A 17,187-nucleotide genomic window follows, 5' to 3' on the forward strand; every position below is an offset into this window, starting at 1 on the left:
CATCAAGTTACAACTGATTTATGATACCAGCAAGAGGCTTTCAATGCAAGTAAGAAGCCTTCCTCTGAAGAGTCTTTCTTGGGGGGGGGGGGTCGGGTCCCATCCAAGTATCAACCCTGCTTAGCTTCTAAAATCTGATGAGATTGGACTCTGCCATACCATACCATACCTCATCCCAAGATCTGATGTGACTGAGCTGTACCATACCATTCCTCATCTCAAGATTTGATGAAATTAGGGTTGCCAGGTTTTCCTATAGAGTTTCTGCCAGTTCCTAGACAGGCTTGATGTTATGACCAGGTTTTTTTTTTTCATACCATTAGCCCAATGGCCCTTTTTTCTCTCCTGGCATTGAGGTGGAACTGGCCATCCTCCTCCCCTGCTGGGGGACAGACAACCCTAGATGAGATTGGGCTCTACCATATCATTCCTCATCCCCTCTGGAATGTCCATGCATCTAAATAAGTAAATAGACAATTGGTTGTTGCCAGATTAATTGAAATGGGGTGCTTTATTCTTGAAGTTATTGATGCATTTAAAAAGTTATTACAAAATGGTGTTAATTTAGGTGAAATTTTGGCACTAGGTTTGCCATCTGTTCCTTATTTCAGGAATGGTTCCTTGTTTATTTCAGAAATATTCATGAAATGGAATAAATGCACCATTACAAATAGCAATTTAGATTTTATGATATATTCAAATAAAACACTTCTACTGTCCTGAGAAATGTAAGCAATCATCTTCCTTATTTTGGAGCTTTTCAAGGTGGCAGCTCTCCTTGGCATATTCCAAAATAAGAAGGTATTTGCTGGGAAGCTAATGAAAACTGTCCCCATTCCATCCGTCTTCAATCCCAGTGCAAACAAGGGGCCTGCTGAGATTCAGCTTTATAGCTTATTAAATGCTACCTGTATAGTACTTTTTTAACCCTTCCTGACTCAGCACACAGTGTCCATTGCAAAGTATCCTTCATGAAGATTGTAATAAAGCACTTCACCTATCTAAATTATACAGGCATCAAGTCAAGTGACACATAATAACAGGTGGATGAAAAATAATAATAATAAAATGAAGCGGATGGAAGGACAAGGGGAAGAGAGCATATCCGTTTATATTTTAACAGGCAAACAGATGACAATATAGAGACAATAGAGACATTTAGTTGTGAAGAGTAAAGGAAGGCAACATTGCATCTGAGCAACAAAAAAAGAGCAATGAAGATTAATAATACTAGACTAGCAGAACTAGCAAACATCACAGGATAAAAAGGTTTTGAAGGATCCGTGAGGCTACAGACTTAGTACTTTCCTTGAGCATGATACAGTTGTCTTTCTTCATATACAAAAGAAGGCTGGTAAGGGTAATTGCTTATAAAGAAACCTGATGAAAGCCTTTGTTGGGAGAGAAATGTTTATTGATTAATAGGTGTTTCAGTTTATGTGGCTTTCCCTAAATGAGGCTATGTCGTCCTTGTAAGTCATACTTGGGAGAATTGTTATGGTCCATGTGTTGGAAATGGTATAGTCTGGTGTACAAAGAAGAAGAGAAGATCCTGCAAGGAGCAGCAAGAAGACAGCATAGTGAGGTTAGTACCTTCTCTCCTGGTAAGTGTCATTCCTTGTCTGTCTCCAGATTGCTGCTCCTAGGGTAATTTTCCCTTCTTCTCAGAAGCATCACATGCTAGAGATGTAGTTAGGAACCTATCTCTGTCTCTCCTCTTTCCTATCAAGTATATAAACTCCTAAATAAACCTTTATCTGCTCTTTAATCAGGTTGTGCACCATTGCTGTGTTAATTACTCTGCAAACACCATGATCACTCGTAGGTCTTTTTGGTCTGCTGAAATAGCTAAAGCTGTAAACAGTAAGTAATATGGGACTGGTACAGCTATTTTGTGTAGTGGTTAGTGTCAAATTACAAACTGGGAGACCTAGATTCAGATTCCCACTCCACCATGGCAGCTTGCTTCTGCAAATCCAGAATACTAACTATAACACAAACTGTAAATCTAACTGCCATGCTAACTCTAACACAAATTCCTACTCCAAATCCTAACACCAACACTAACCTTAAACTTCAGCCAGAACGCACCTCAAAGGGCTACCTCACTCACTGTGAGACATTTATTCTCTCTCAGCTTAACCTACCTCACAGGCTTGTTGTGAAGATAAAATGGAGGAGGAGAGAATCACATTGTAAGCCTTCTTTGGGCAGAAAAGTGGGGAATAAATAAATCTTCTAAAACGAACCACCCTTCGTACCAGAATGTTCATTACCAAGCTGTTTTCATAGGAGGTGATAAACTTATGTCTGGGCTTTACTACTTAAGAATGTCCAGGGGGGTTTACATGGAATATTCCCCTATGGAAATAAGAAGGAAGATCACAGAAAGAACATTAACAGATCAGAGACAAGCATGTCTTCTTGATATCTAGTTTTTCTCTCAGATGGGATTTTTTTGTTTGTTTGTATGTATGTATGTATGTATGTGCGCAGTTAGTTGAGCTCCAGCCTACCGAATGTACAGCTGAAACACAGGCTCACTGTCTAGTGAGAATTATAGCAGAATGGTTATTTCAACAAAATCTGTCCCTATGGTGAATCACAGCAGACGTACAAAAGGGTTCAGTGGCAGATTGATTGTTTTGAGCAGCTAGGTCTCCATTAATCAGAGATTCTTCTCCAGTTTGGTTCTCAGCACTTGTTAGTGCCCCCCCTCCCAGCAGAAACAAGAAATGAATATGAGCACACGCAATTCAAGAGTGAAGCTTATAAAGATTTAAGAGGCTTCTTACATCAAAATAAGAGAAGCACATAAACCACTTTTATAAAAGCAGTGTTTTGCTGCCCTCAGTCCTTTCTCTCTTTGCCTTTTGTCAGTTGACTTAATGCCAGAGTCCCCAAAATCATTTTATAAATAGTCCCAGTTTTGTAAATAAACCACCAAACCTCCAGTAGTTTCTTCTCTGATTAGTTGACACAGGTCAAAAGGCACGGAGTTTGCCAGGTCTGCAATACAGCACACATCGCCTTGCACATCTGTCTTGCACTGTCCACAGTGAAAGATAGGTCATTCAGTTCCAGTGCAGAGTCCAAATGACTTTTGGTTGGGGTGAATCTCTTCTACAGTCTCCTTCCTGTCTCTCACTAGAATGTAATATTCCTAGGATATTTTATTTATTTAAAACATTTGTCAACTGCCTTTTTCCCCTTGTGGAACTCAAGGCAACTTACAGTATAATTAAACATTATGGGGAAAAATCAATAAAACAACTATTATAAAGCCTATCAAAGTCATAGATTAAAAACTCCTATTAGGATTGCCAATAATAAAAGCTAAATCCAACAAAATGCAGTTCAAAATATGCAGTCTTCAACTGCCAGTGCCTCCTAAATATTGAAAATGAAGGGGGCCTACTGCACCTTGCTGGGGAGGTTGTTCCATAATTGTGGGGCTACCACTGAAAAGGCTCTCGTGTACCCAACCAAACTGGTGGAACAGTTGGTGGACAGCATCCCCTGCAATTGTAATTCCCATGCAGGAAAGTATGGGAGACAACCATCCTTCAGATACCTGGATCCCAAGCCATATAAGGCATTTAAGGACAAAACCAACACCATGGAGTGGGCTCAGGAGGAAATCAGCAGCCAGTAAAATTGCTGTAGTATTAGGGTCACATGGTATTTGTAGCTGGCCCCAACCAGCACTCTTAACAGCAGCATTCTGAACTAGCTGCAGCTTACAAACACACTTCATGGGCAGCTCCAAGTGGAGTGCATTGCAACAGTCCAGTCTAGATGTAACTAATGCATGTATCACTGTTGCTACAACTGACTGACACAAAAACAGATGAAGTGTTGCACCAACTGAGCTGGGCAAACACACTCTAAGTTACAACAGCCACCTGGTTTTCTAAGGTGACCACCCCAGGCTGCAAACCTAGCTGTTCTAGGAGCATATAACCCCATCCAAGATAAAAGAGATATTCTAACCCAGAGATCTGTCTTATCAGGATGAAGTTTTATCCCTATTTTCTCCCTCACACTGGGAGACTCAAAATGTCTTGCAAAATGAAGTTAATGTAATACATTTTACAAAATCATACACACTTCAACAGGTACCCAGTACAAGCTTCAAGCCAGCCATGAGGCACAAGGACATCTCTAGCTGGTGACAGTTCTACTGGCTTGGTGCACAAAGGGATTTGGACTAAAAGTCAAAAGCTCTGGCTTCCATCTCTGGCCATGATTAGGCTTTCAGTTACCTACATTGTCTTTCCTGCACATGCCCAGTCCATGCCTGCTAAGTTCAATGGAAATTCAAGTTTTGCAACTGGAACGAATTAATACTGATGCAAAGCTGTCCATTTTGCTTTGCTGATGAAACACTGGGCGTGGAGGGGAAGAAATGTTCTGGCTGTGGTCGTGAGGATGTCTAACAAACAAGCCATGAAACTCAGTAGGACTTAGTTACTTACAAACATACCGTAGTTAAAGCTGTCAATGTAACCTAGACACATCTAGACAAAAAGCAATAGACACACACAGAGAAGAGTGCAACTGTTAATTCCAGTATCCCCCACGCCCCATTAGCAAAACCTGCTGCTTTATTATGAGGCAAGTCCCTTTGATGATACTATAAAATGAATGTTAGAGGTGCCAGAGAATCACTAATGATGAGTCTTGACTTATCTAAACTTTTTATTTTTATGAGTAAGTAGCCCTCTGATGGGTCATTAAACAACAGCCTGTGACCTGCACATAGGAAAGCTGACATAAACTTTCCCAAGAGAAACAGCTAATGTAATTTGCCAACACCCAGAAAGTAGTGTATAAAAATGCCGTAGCAGGGAATGATAGGTGCAATCTACAATAATTTGTCCTTCACTTAGCTGTTTTGCTGGAGTACGGTGTAGTCAGGTCACCTGGCACGATGGCTTCCAAATACTACGCTCATACCATCTCTTCTGGTTCTGTCAGGGGACTGGGTGGCCACAGTGGAGGTCACACTCGGATTTCTTCTGTCCATTCTGGTGGCTCATGCAGAGCACCAAATCACTCCTTTGGCAGCAGAAGTGTCTCATCTTCTTCCATCAAGTTGGGATCTGGAAGCTGCATGCCCAGCGTTTGCCCACCAAACAGCACTTTTGGGCCTGGGTTTGTTGGAAGCTATGGCTGGCACGATGAAGGGATCCTCAGTTGCAATGAAAAAGAGCTAATGCAGTGTCTGAATGACCGCCTGGCAAGCTACCTGGAGAGAGTGCGCTGCCTGGAGCAGGAAAATGCCAATCTGGAATGCAAGATCCGAGAGTGGTATGATTGCCAGGTCCCCTATGTATGTATTGACTTCCAGTCTTTCTACAAGATAATTGAAGAGCACCAGCACCAGGTAATGTTCTTTCTTTCTTTCTTTCTTTCTTTCTTTCTTTCTTTCTTTCTTTCTTTCTTTCTTTCTTTCTTTCTTTCTTTCTTTCTTTCTTTTTCTCCCTCCCTCCCTGGTTATTATTTACGTATGCCACATGATATTTTACAAAATCAACAACAAATGTAAATACTTAATTAAACTGTATGAAATTACAAAGTGGGGAACAGATGGCGAGAAGAAGGAAAGATAGCAAAGAGTCAATGTGAACAGGTACACATACTTAACACTTCATTATGGGTCCAGTTAAGGCAAGGTTAATTAATACTGAGGTTTATCTGTTGATGACATTTACTGGCTAGGCAGTGGACGAAATTTTTGAGTTGCTGGACCATTCCAACTCTTCACTTGCTCTTGTCAGCCTCCTTTGTACTTTTCTCCCATACCTACCTTCATGTGTTTTTACATGCTACTTTCTAAGCACAACGCAGATTGTCCATTGCTATCCATCAAACCAACTATCCTCCTCCTCTTAAAATGCTCCTTCTGTTGTTACTTTCTCATTAAAGAAGGCTGTGCAGGCAAGACGTCTTATTTGACTAGGAACCACAGAACTTCACCCTAATCAGAACTGCCTTGGAATCCCATTGAAGTCAATGGGTTCAGCAGGATGTAACTCTGCTCAGAATTGCAAAACAAATCTTGGACAAAGCATTGTGCTGTGGACTGATTTCAGCATTATCTGTTGATGCCAGGAAGCAATCCTTCATTTGAGGGATGTTTTACAGCATCTGTATTTTCATTCTTAGCTACTGTAGGAATCGTCCTGTGTCTTTTGGAAAGGATATCTACAATTTTAAAAATTGCTGTCTAACTTTGTAATTCATGTTTCCCCCATCACTCTTAAGACCATTTCATGGCTCTGTGGTTTCTTATCCAGATCTTGTGTGCCAAGACAGAAAATGCCAGGCTAGTCTTGGAAATTGACAATGCTCGTCTGGCTGCAGATGACTTCAGGACTAAGTAAGGCCATCTTACTCAGAGTGATATCTTACTGGAGAGGGTACCTTCATCTAAAAACAGCCTCTTATTGATTTGCTGTTTTCCATCCGAAAGGTATGAGACAGAGCTTGCTCTCCGTCAAAGCGTTGAGGCCGATATCAATGGGCTGCGCAGGATTCTGGATGAACTGACATTATGCAGGTCTGACCTGGAAGCTCAGCTAGAATCCCTCAAGGAGGAACTTATTTGTCTCAAGAAGAACCACGAGGAGGTAAGAACAAAGTTCAAAATATTGCAGCTGTTTTGTACATACTCCAAATGGAGGAGTATATTGACCATTTCTTCACGAGTCCCCTGTTCTCCCTTTACTCTGAAAGTGCAAGAAGAGGTGCACAAATCACCTGCACATCTGTTTTTCGCCTCGTCCTGCAAAGCATAAGACTGCCTTCACTGACAACAGAAAGGCATGTGCTCTGAGGCATTCTCTTTCTTATCATTTCACGTAGCCCAGGACCTTAAGGCTCTTGCATAAAAAATATTGCAACTTTGATTGAGTCTATATGGATCCATAGTAACCTACAATAAATCATTGGGATAAGGTTTTAAATCTAACTGAAACCAAGCTGCTCTGACCTGGATAGCCCAGGCTAGCCTGATCTTGTCAGATCTTGGAAGCTTAGCTAAGCAAGGTTAGCCTTGGCTAGTATTTGGATGGGCAGACTCCGAGGAATTCCAGGGCCACGATACAGAGGCAGGCAATGGCAAACCACATCTGAAATGTCTCTTGCCTTTTTAAAAAAAAGTTTAACTGAAACCAAAATACATTTACAAAGCAATCTACATTATCTTGCACGGGCTTTCTTCCCGCAGGAAGCCAATGGCCTGCGTTCAAAACTTGGAGCCAGAGTTAATGTGGAGGTGGATGCTGCCCCCTCATGTGACCTCAACAAGATCCTGGATGAGATCAGGAGCCAATATGAATGCCTGGCTGAAAAAAACCGCAAAGATGTCGAGACTTGGTTCACTTCCAAGGCAAGTATCTTGAGGTAACATCTTTGGGTGGCCGCAAAGGATCAGTAGTGTCCCCTGAAAACAGGGTGCTTCCTTTTATTTGTTTGTTTTCATTTCAGATGGAAGAACTGAACCAGCAAGTGGTCTCCAGTGGTGAAGAGCTGCAGTCTTGTCAGTCAGAGATTATTGAACTGAGGCATACTGTCCAAGCCCTTGAGATTGATCTGGATGCCCAACAGAACATGGTGGGTGCCAACAGGGTCATTCTTCATGGGGGAGGTCATATAATGTTGCACCCTAATATGTTCTGAATACCTTCTACACATTTTAGCCCTTGTCTACTTAAATTGCTTTGTATAATTCAGCATTAATTGTAATGCCCAAATGAGATCTGAACTCTTTGGAAAACTGGTATTCTAGCTGCTTCATTATATTAAAATTCTTTCAAACACTTAGCCATTTATTTTAATATCTCTTACATTGATTTTAGAAAGGTGCTCTAGAAGGCACCTTGCAAGAAACTGAAGCCCGCTATGGCACCCAATTAGCACAGCTTCAGTGTCTGATCAGCAACGTGGAAGGCCAGTTAGGTGATCTTCGATGTGAAATGGAACGTCAAAGCCATGACTACAAGATTCTCTTGGATGTAAAGACCCGCCTGGAATCAGAGATTGCAACATACCGACGTCTGCTGGAGGGAGAAGATTGCAAGTATGTGTAACCTCACAGGGGCACTGGATAAAATCTTAGCTAAGAATAAATGCCCTAGTTGTAAATGAGCTGGTAGACATATATACATCACTTCAGGTTACAGTTGGGGGGCGGGAGTCCACAAAATCTAATGTTCCGTAAACCCAATAAAAATAATACATCTAAATATAAGATTAGATGTCAGGAAGAAGTGTTCTAGCCTAGGCTATTTCCTGACATCTAGCTTTCTATATGCAGATGCAAGTGTATGTTTTTAAGCAAGAGTATTTCATCATGAGAACCCCCTACTTACAGTTTAGAGCGGAGGTCACTAACCTTTTTGATCTGCAGGCACTTCTGGAATTCTGACACTGGATGGTGAGCACAAGCACAAAATGACTGCCACTAGTCAGAGCCAACTACAAAATTTCAGGAGCTTATCTTCAGTCATGCAGTGACGATCCTCATGCTGTGGGGGCAGTCGCTGCTGAAACTATTTTTTAAAAATCCGCACAGCCAATCAGATCTCAAGTGGCTAATCAGAAGCCCCACTGGGCAAAACCCCCACCCTGGTCTAGAGTGGTACAGTCCAGAGACAGGTTTAATAGGGAGACCTAGGACAAGAGCTGCTACTGAATTTCACCTGAAGTGAAATTGCAAAAAGAATCTAAAAATTCTTCCCAAATCTAAGAATCTAAATATGCTTCCCAAATACTAACGCAGAAGAAAATGAAGCATTTTGGTGATATTAGTGAGATTTTCTCTATGTTTGTGTACTGGGGTGGGGGGATATCCCTAAGTATACCATGATGCCCTGCTGGAGAAAGTCTCTCAATTATATAGCAATAGAAGATGCCATTGAATTTTGTATAAAGAGAAGCCTTGAGATGAATTTGAAGATTCCTACTTGGGTGAAACCTCCAAGAGTTCTGAGGAAAGCAAGCCGAGTTTTTCTAAGATTAGCAAAATGTATTGAGGGTATTCTGATTAGGTTCCATCCAAACGCAGCGTGAAGAAGGCAAGACGCTAAGCAATAGGTTTAGACCATGAATTGTAATAAGTAGCATTCAGGTTTCCAAAGGAATTGCCACCAATTTTAATAAAATGAATACCCAGAAGAATTTGTTTGTTCTAGACACTGATGCAAGCTTGGTTTAATAAGATATCTTTCTTGACAATGAACAATGTGGGGTGGGGTGGGGGGAATGAAGGCCAGGTTTTCTGGACTAATCTACATTGAGTTTCATCTTCTTTAATCCAATATTCATCCCAAATTACTTTGTAACTTTAGGTATCCCAGGACTCCAGGTGTGCCTGAATGCTCCCCTCCGGTCTCCCAAATCACTAAAAAAATCCGCACCATCACAGAGGAGATCAAGGATGGAAAGGTTATCTCCTCTCGAGAACAAGTCCAGCATGTCCCCCTCTAAAAATCTGCTGCAGCAAAATATCAAACCAAAAAACCCATCTGGCATGACAGGAAAAAAGAAATCAACATTCATCCATATTGTTACAAATACCAAGGGGATCTTGCTGCTAATATTCTGGTGGCTTTGACCAGTTTCACTTGTTCAGCTCCTTCACACATATATCAGCTTTAAAACTGCCTTGTAATAAAAGACTTGTGTCTTTTGCTCAACACATGAGATGCAATTAAGCTCTTTTGTTCGCATTCTCAATAAAATGTCTTTTGTTTTCCTCCTATTGCATGGAGAAAATTTGGCTTCTGCTGCAGTTCATTTGTGCCGACTTCCAAGAATTCTTGCTTAGAATCCACTGCTAGATGTTGGATTAGTTGACCTTATTGGACACGCATGTGTTTGTCAACCCGCTCTAATAACTTCATTTTTTTATAGATGGCCATTAGGGTTTCCAGGTTCCTGTGGCTGCTGGCAAGGGATGGGAGGGGTGTAGGGCTGGACAGGTATATAGGGTTGGCCAATTACAACCTGCTCTAATAACTTCATTTTTTTGTGAATGGCCATTAGGGTTGCCAGTTCCCCGTGGCTGCTGGCAAGGGATGGGAGGTGTAGGACTGCCAGATCCTGGTTGGGAAACTCCTGGATATTTGGAGATGGAGCTTGGGGAGGACAGGGTTTTAGGAGTCTTTTGCCATGCAGGAAACTGAGTCTTCTACTTCAGAAAAAAATAATAAAGATTCAAAGCATTTTTTTAATTGATTCCCCTCTAAAAAACTGAACTGAACGTACATGTACCTTGAACTGGTCTTGACCTGTTTGTGACATGATCCTGACAAGTGAGAGATCCTAATGAGGATTATTTTCTCGCTGAGATTGTTAATGACATTTGTCAGTGAATATATGTAAGTACACAACAAGTTAAACTGCCTTCAGTGGAATATTTGTATGCATTAGGGGAGACAGAAGAATTTCACCACTTGTGTCTACCGATAACACAGTTGGATCATAGGTTATATCAGGGCTTTGTGTATTCTACCATCCTATCATTTGGTACTAGGCACATAGTTCAGCATCCCATGTTCCATTTTTCCTGTACATTTCTGGTCCGTATGGCTCCGAAACTCAATTTGAATTTATCAAGACATGTCTGGAGAGGGCAGTGTGGATACACAGTTCTAGAATTTAGTATGGCTTCTCGCCACACTCAGTCTTCAGTAGAAATTATGCAAAACAGGTTACACATGTACAAACACATATGTAACCAGATATAATATTTGTGCAGAGAAACAGGAAGCTGATTGTACCACTAGCATTAAGGAGAGCAAGAAAAACAGATTTGAGTTTCTTTTTTAAATAATCAGATCAAAGCATAAGCAGTACAGCTATTTTAAAAATTCAGGGAGCCTGTTACAGGCCAGTTTTCAGGGAAATACCTTTGATATCTTTGGCTGGGAATAGATAATAATTTTTAAAAAGAGAACTGGAGCATCTGGAAAGACAGAAAACACCCTGTGCACTGTTATTCATTCTACATTTGCCTTGGGCTCTGCTGACTGTTTGCAAAAATAATGCTTTGAAGGGAAGGATTTTTCATCCAAAAGGTTGTATAAAATGTTCACATTTTAAAAAATCATTTTGCTGCCATTTCTTCTCTGATCTGAACTCCTGTATTATTTTTCCCCCTTTTATGATTCCTGCACCACCTTCTCCCTGGGAATAATCACGTGAGCAAGCCAGCCAATAAGGGAAGTAAACGGAATGGTGTCATGATGATACGCAGTGAATCAGATCTGGCTCTGTTCTGAGATCACTAGGGAGAAGGTAAAGCAGCCTTCAGGAGGCACTGCCTTCACTGTAGATGGACACGCAATTTGTCCTCTTAGAAGGCAATCCTCCCCTCCAATTTGCTGAAGAGGATGGCTCATTTTCGACTAGGGTTGCCAGCTCTGGATTGGGAAATACCTGGAGATTTTGGGGGCAGAGCCCGGGGAGGGCAAGGTTTGGAGAGGAGAGGAACCACAGCAGGGTATATTGCCACTGAGTCCGCCGACCATAGCAGTCATTTCTCTGTCACCTGGCGATCAGCTCTAATCCCAGGAGATATCCAGCTACTACCTGGAGGTTTGGCAAAAAGGAAAAACACTGTGTAACAATATTGTTACTTTTGTTTTTGGATGATATACTGACAATTTGTACTGAGAGCCAGTTTGGTGTAGTGGTTAAGTGTGCGGACTCTTATCTGGGAGAATCGGGTTCGATTCCCCACTCCTCCACTTGCACCCGTTGGCATGGCCTTGGGTCAGCCATAGCTCTGGCAAAGGTTGTCCTTGAAAGGGCAGCTACTGTGAGAGCCCTCTCCAGCCCCACCCACCTCACAGGGTGTCTGTTGTGGGGGAGGAAGGTAAAGGAGATTGTGAGCCGCTCTGAGACTCTTCGGAGTGGAGGGCGGGATATAAATCCAATATCTTCATCTACCTCACAGGGTGTCTGTTGTGGGGGAGGAAGGTAAAGGAGATTGGAGCCGCTCTGAGACTCTTTGGAGTGGAGGGCGAGATCTAAATCCAATATCTTCATCTACCTCACAGGGTGTCTGTTGTGGGGGAGGAAGGGAAAGGAGATTGTGAGCCGCTCTGAGACTCTTCAGAGTGGAGGGCGGGATATAAATCCAATATCTTCATCTACCTCACAGGGTGTCTGTTGTGGGGGAGGAAGGTAAAGGAGATTGGAGCCGCTCTGAGACTCTTTGGAGTGGAGGGCGAGATCTAAATCCAATATCTTCATCTACCTCACAGGATGTCTGTTGTGGGGGGCGGGGAAGGAAAAGGAGATTGTGAGCCCCTCTGAGACTCTTCGGAGTGGAGGGCAGGATATAAATCCAATATCTTCATCTACCTCACAGGGTGTCTGTTGGGGGGGAAGAAGGTAAAGGAGATTGTGAGCCGCTCTGAGACTCTTCAGAGTGGAGGGCGGGATATAAATCCAATATCTTCATCTACCTCACAGGGTGTCTGTTGTGGGGGAGGAAGGGAAAGGAGATTGTGAGCCGCTCTGAGACTCTTCGGAGTGGAGGGCGGGATATAAATCCAATATCTTCTTCTTCTTCTTCTACTGCGAGATTAATGGTTATGAGCACCGGTTCCCCTGATTAATGTACTGTGACCAGATGAAGATTCAATATAGAAACATGCTTCTGTCAACCCCGCGTGCATGTTGTTGCTTATAACTACCATTAGTTTGAAACACCACTTGCACTATGATAGGAGTTGACAGCATGACGCTGCAATCAAAAGTGGACAGACTGACTTTAGTGTTACTCTGTATATGGTATAATGTTACAAAATAACATATTACTGAAAAAGAATACAGACGAAACTTACACAAATGTTGCATGTCAATTTATTGAATTTTTAATTAATAGTAACAATATTGTTACACATTTTTTTTTCCTTGCTGCCAAATACTTACGGTACATTGTGGTTTCCTTGTTGTGTTGCTAAACCACCTGGAAGTTGGCAGCCCCCATTTTTGACAGTATATAAAGTGTGAATAAAAATTAGGTCCTCCGTTAGGCCCTGCATTTGCAGGTGGCAAGCAAATTTTACAGGGTTTTGTATTGCTTCAAAAATCTGCAAAACCCATTTAAGCAAAGAAGACTCAGGGACTAAATAAATATGCATTCACATCATGGAAATGGATGCCTCCCAAAGACCACTCTCAGCTCTCTTATAAACACTATAATCTGTCTCCAGCCTTTATTTTGAAACATAAGCCCTATAATGCATGTGGAAATCAGGGGATAAATCAAAGCAGCATGGAGCCAGAACTGACAACAACAACAAAAACCCACACGGAAAAGCCTTCAGTTGCTATGTAAAGAAAAGAAGAAGAAGAAGAAGAAGAAGAAGAAGAAGAAGAAGAAGAAGAAGAAGAAGAAGAAGAAGAAGAAGAAGAAGAAGAAGAAGAAGAAGAAGAAGAAGAAGAAGAAGAAGAAGAAGAAGAAGAAGAAGAAGAAGAAGAAGAAGAAGAAGAAGAAGGCAGGCTCAGGGCGGCTTACAAAAACATGATGTGGTATCATGATATAACAATACAGGTAAAATCGCTTCACAGGATAAATACAAATACAGATATAAATTAATGTTAAAACTGAAGCACGTGGTTGTTTTAATAAACTATTCAAATTCTTCCAGTTCTAAAAACAAATAGTTCTACTGCCAAATTGTTTTCTACGTTGAACTGAACTATCAGTAGGTCCAGAAACATAATCACACAAGGGTTAAAAATACTGGGGGGGGGGGATGTGGGGGGATTGACCATTGATATCTTTTGCAGTGAAGACAACAGATGCCTGGATACTCAACTTGAAGGTCTGCATTTAACAGTTCTAAACTGCTGGCATTCATTGGAAGACAAAGCTCATGGTGAAGGCCCCCAAAATGTGAGCTTCAGCTGTTAACATTATGATCCACATGAGATTCCAAGTAATAACGCAAGCCCGTGTTGTCACATGCAAAACTCTGCCCAGCAGCTTCCTAGCCTATAAATTTTTATATGAAACCAAAGAGAAGGCTGTGAAACCACCATCCCCTTTGTTAACAAATGTGGCGTGGGCAGACCTGTGTGGATCAGACTATGGGATGCAGTAAGTCCCAACAGGACTGGGATCAGAAGTTTGGGAACATGCCAATAATAGTAGCAGAGGGTGCCAAAGCCTTTATGAAGAAGATATCAAGTTTGTACAGATGATTGAACAGAGCAGTCCACAGTAAAATGGGCCAAGTGAGAATTTGTATATCAAATGCTAGTAAAGTTAGAGGTGTAGGAAGGAGAGGGGCTAAGGGGGAACTGAGCAAAACAGATACTTCAGAAGAAGAATCTTCACAGGACTGGGACAGGGAAATGTTGGAAGACAGAAAAGCAGACCCTCAAGTTATGAAATTACTTGTTCATACACGGACCAGAAGATGACCAGGAAGTATTTATATCTAAGCCAGAGACACTGGGGACCAGAAGATAAACTGGGACCACAGCCAATCAAAGTGTATGGAGAGGACAGCCTTCTCAAAATGCCTTCAACAAACTGCAGTGCTATTTACAGTAGGCTTCCCAATCCCCAGGTCCCAGAGGGGGATCCCCTGGTTTTACAGGCTTCCCCCCTCCCCCAGCCAGCTGGCCGGTGGGGGAAGCCCCGCCCCCAGAGCCATCATGCACCTCCATGAACGATTCCCATAGGGAATGATAGGGAATTGAGCCGTGGGTATCAGGGGCTCTGGGGGGGCTGTTTTTTGAGATAGAGGCACCAAATTTTCAATATAGCATCTAGTGCCTCTCCCCAAAATACCTCCCAAGTTTCAAAAAGTTTGGACCAGGGGGTCCAATTCTATGAGCCCCAAAAGAAGGTGCCCCTATCCTTCATTATTTCCTATGGAAGGAAGGCATTTAAAAGGTGTTCAGTCCCTTGAAACGTGATGGCCAGAACTCCCTTGGAGTTCAATAGTGCTTGTCACAACCTTGCTCCTGGCTCCACCCCCAAAGTCTCCTGGCTCCACCCCCAAAGTCCCCAGATATTTCTTGAATTGGACTTGGCAACCCTAGTTTACAGCAGAGGGTGGAGGAGACAACAGGAAGTTTTCCAGTTTGAGGGAAATTGCTCCTGAGACACAGGAGGCCACAGATGTGGGAATTCAGTCCATCTGCCTGTTCCAGTCCTTTGCAGTCTCCCAGTAAACAATTTCTGTTTTTAAAAAAACTACCCTCTAGCACCCTGGCTTTCAGTCTGTGGCTCGTGGCCCCATCCTCGCCAATGACTGCACTGCCTCAACGCAGCCAAATTGTTCACACGCTAAGGGGCTCCTAGGTGCAAACAATCAATATAGGAATAACAATATTCTCTGTTAGGGATAAAGAATCAGGATCCCATTGCTGCAGGAGGAAGGAACTAAAGCTTTTCTTCTAGGTTTGGTGCAATGTATCAAATATTTCAAACCCCTCCCCAAATGTCTTGTTTCCTCTCCCCAGAAATAAACAACAACAAAAGTTTCTTTTTCATGGCTTCAACATTTTCATGAATGTTTAGTGCCATTTTCATTTCCTGCATTGTGGTTGGACAAAATGACCCTGTAGGTCCCTTCCTACTCTATGATTCTATGAATGTTACATCTCTAATTTGCTACCTAGACAAAGGAAGTCACCTGACTAGCTGACCAATAGCACAAACAAACAGTTCTTTTCTCGGGCTTTCTCTTAATTGGCAGACAGCCAAGTTCCTCTTCCTAGGTCAGGCAGACAATAGAGAACAGGTAAACATTTTAACCCTATAATGACTAGAATTTAGATCATTGCAAAAAATATGCAGGACAGGTACAGAATTCCAATAAAATGTGCATTCTCTGTTGTTGCCCCCTGCCTTGTTGAATGGCCTTCCTGAAGAAGTCAGGGAGGCTTCCATGCTTCTGTCTTCCTCCAAACTATGTAAATAGGGTTGCCAGCTCTGTGTTGAGAAATACCTAGGAATTTTGGGGGTGGAGCCTGAAGAGGGTTGGGTATAGGAAGGGGAGGGATATCAGCAGCATTATAATGCCACAGAGTCCACCCTCCAAAGCAGCCATTTTCTCCAGGGGGACTGATCTTGGTCCTCTGGAGATCAAATGTAATAGCAGGCGATCTCTAGTTGCTACCTGGAGGTTGGCAGCCCTACATGTAATACAGAATTGTTCAGGAGGGCTTTTCTATAAATGTAATAGAGGTGTACGGAATGGTTCAGGATGATGCTTTTATAAACCACTGTGTATATAGTATGAATAATCTGTTTGTCATATATATTTTTCTGCTCCTACTTCATTGTCTTCTACTAATGTAATACTGTTTTCTACATTGTTTAATACATTGCATCTAATAATTTTTAGCTCTGTTTCAAATTTCTGTAATTCTAGTCCAATTACATTTGGCTATTACTTGTCACATCCCATTGACTACATTGCCTTACAATATAAAATGTGTTGAGTCTCAGTGAGAAAGACAGACTATAAAGCAAATAAACACATAATCCCCAGGGTAAAATTGCAAGTACCTTTTATATGAAGGTGAAACAAGTGCCGGTAAAAGACCAACATAATATAAAATATTTGACATAATTTCTATTTTAACAGAGTATGAAAGCCCTAATCTCTCTGACTCAAGTAAGGTAGATAAGTAGAGGAGGGTCAAATATGAGAATTGGAACAAGCAAAGTGGTGCTAGGTCTTTCCCCTCCCCAAACCTCATCCTGCATCCCCAATATCTCCAGGTATTTCCCAACCCAGAGCTGGCAACCCTAGGTGGTACACAGAATACAGTCTAGAAGCGATGCATGGATCATGATCAGAGCCATAGCCGAGGGCTGCCCAAGCAGAAAGAGAACATCATACAGGGCAAAGGTGAATCAGAAGTCCAAAAGCATGTATGTGGATGAGGATGATGATTATCATTAGTCTATTTATATTTTATAAATGAATTGCTAGACCACTGTTTATATAGTATGAATAATCTGTCATATATATTTTTCTGTTCCCATTTCATTGTCTTCTACTTATGTAATACTGTTTTCTGCATTGTTTAATACATTGCATCTAATTCATTTATTTATATTATGAGGATGAAGATATGTTGCTACTGAGGCTACTCATTACACCCAGGAAGAGCCAGGATTGCAGGTCCAAGAAGGAT

General features: G+C 41.9%; 1 protein-coding gene across 1 annotated transcript; it reads left to right on the plus strand.

The window, feature by feature from the left end:
• Positions 1-4,897: 4,897 nt before the first annotated feature.
• Positions 4,898-9,515, plus strand: LOC132584120 (keratin, type I cuticular Ha6-like). Its single transcript, XM_060255922.1, has 7 exons — positions 4,898-5,389; positions 6,303-6,385; positions 6,479-6,635; positions 7,235-7,396; positions 7,495-7,620; positions 7,866-8,086; positions 9,357-9,515. Exons 1-7 carry the CDS (start codon positions 4,934-4,936, stop codon positions 9,493-9,495), a joined length of 1,344 nt encoding a protein of 447 aa, XP_060111905.1. The 5' UTR covers positions 4,898-4,933; the 3' UTR covers positions 9,496-9,515.
• Positions 9,516-17,187: the final 7,672 nt, after the last annotated feature.

This window comes from Heteronotia binoei, chromosome 15 (genome assembly GCF_032191835.1).
Source record: "Heteronotia binoei isolate CCM8104 ecotype False Entrance Well chromosome 15, APGP_CSIRO_Hbin_v1, whole genome shotgun sequence".
NCBI classification, from domain to species: domain Eukaryota; kingdom Metazoa; phylum Chordata; class Lepidosauria; order Squamata; family Gekkonidae; genus Heteronotia; species Heteronotia binoei.

Bases quoted from the DNA above. Each gene is read 5' to 3' on its own strand.
- LOC132584120 (XM_060255922.1), top strand. From the start codon at position 4,934: ATGGCTTCCAAATACTACGCTCATACCATCTCTTCTGGTTCTGTCAGG. The intron at 6,636-7,234 runs GTAAGAACAAAG...TTCTTCCCGCAG, and splicing joins TCAAGAAGAACCACGAGGAG to GAAGCCAATGGCCTGCGTTC. The intron at 7,397-7,494 runs GCAAGTATCTTG...TTTTCATTTCAG, and splicing joins AGACTTGGTTCACTTCCAAG to ATGGAAGAACTGAACCAGCA.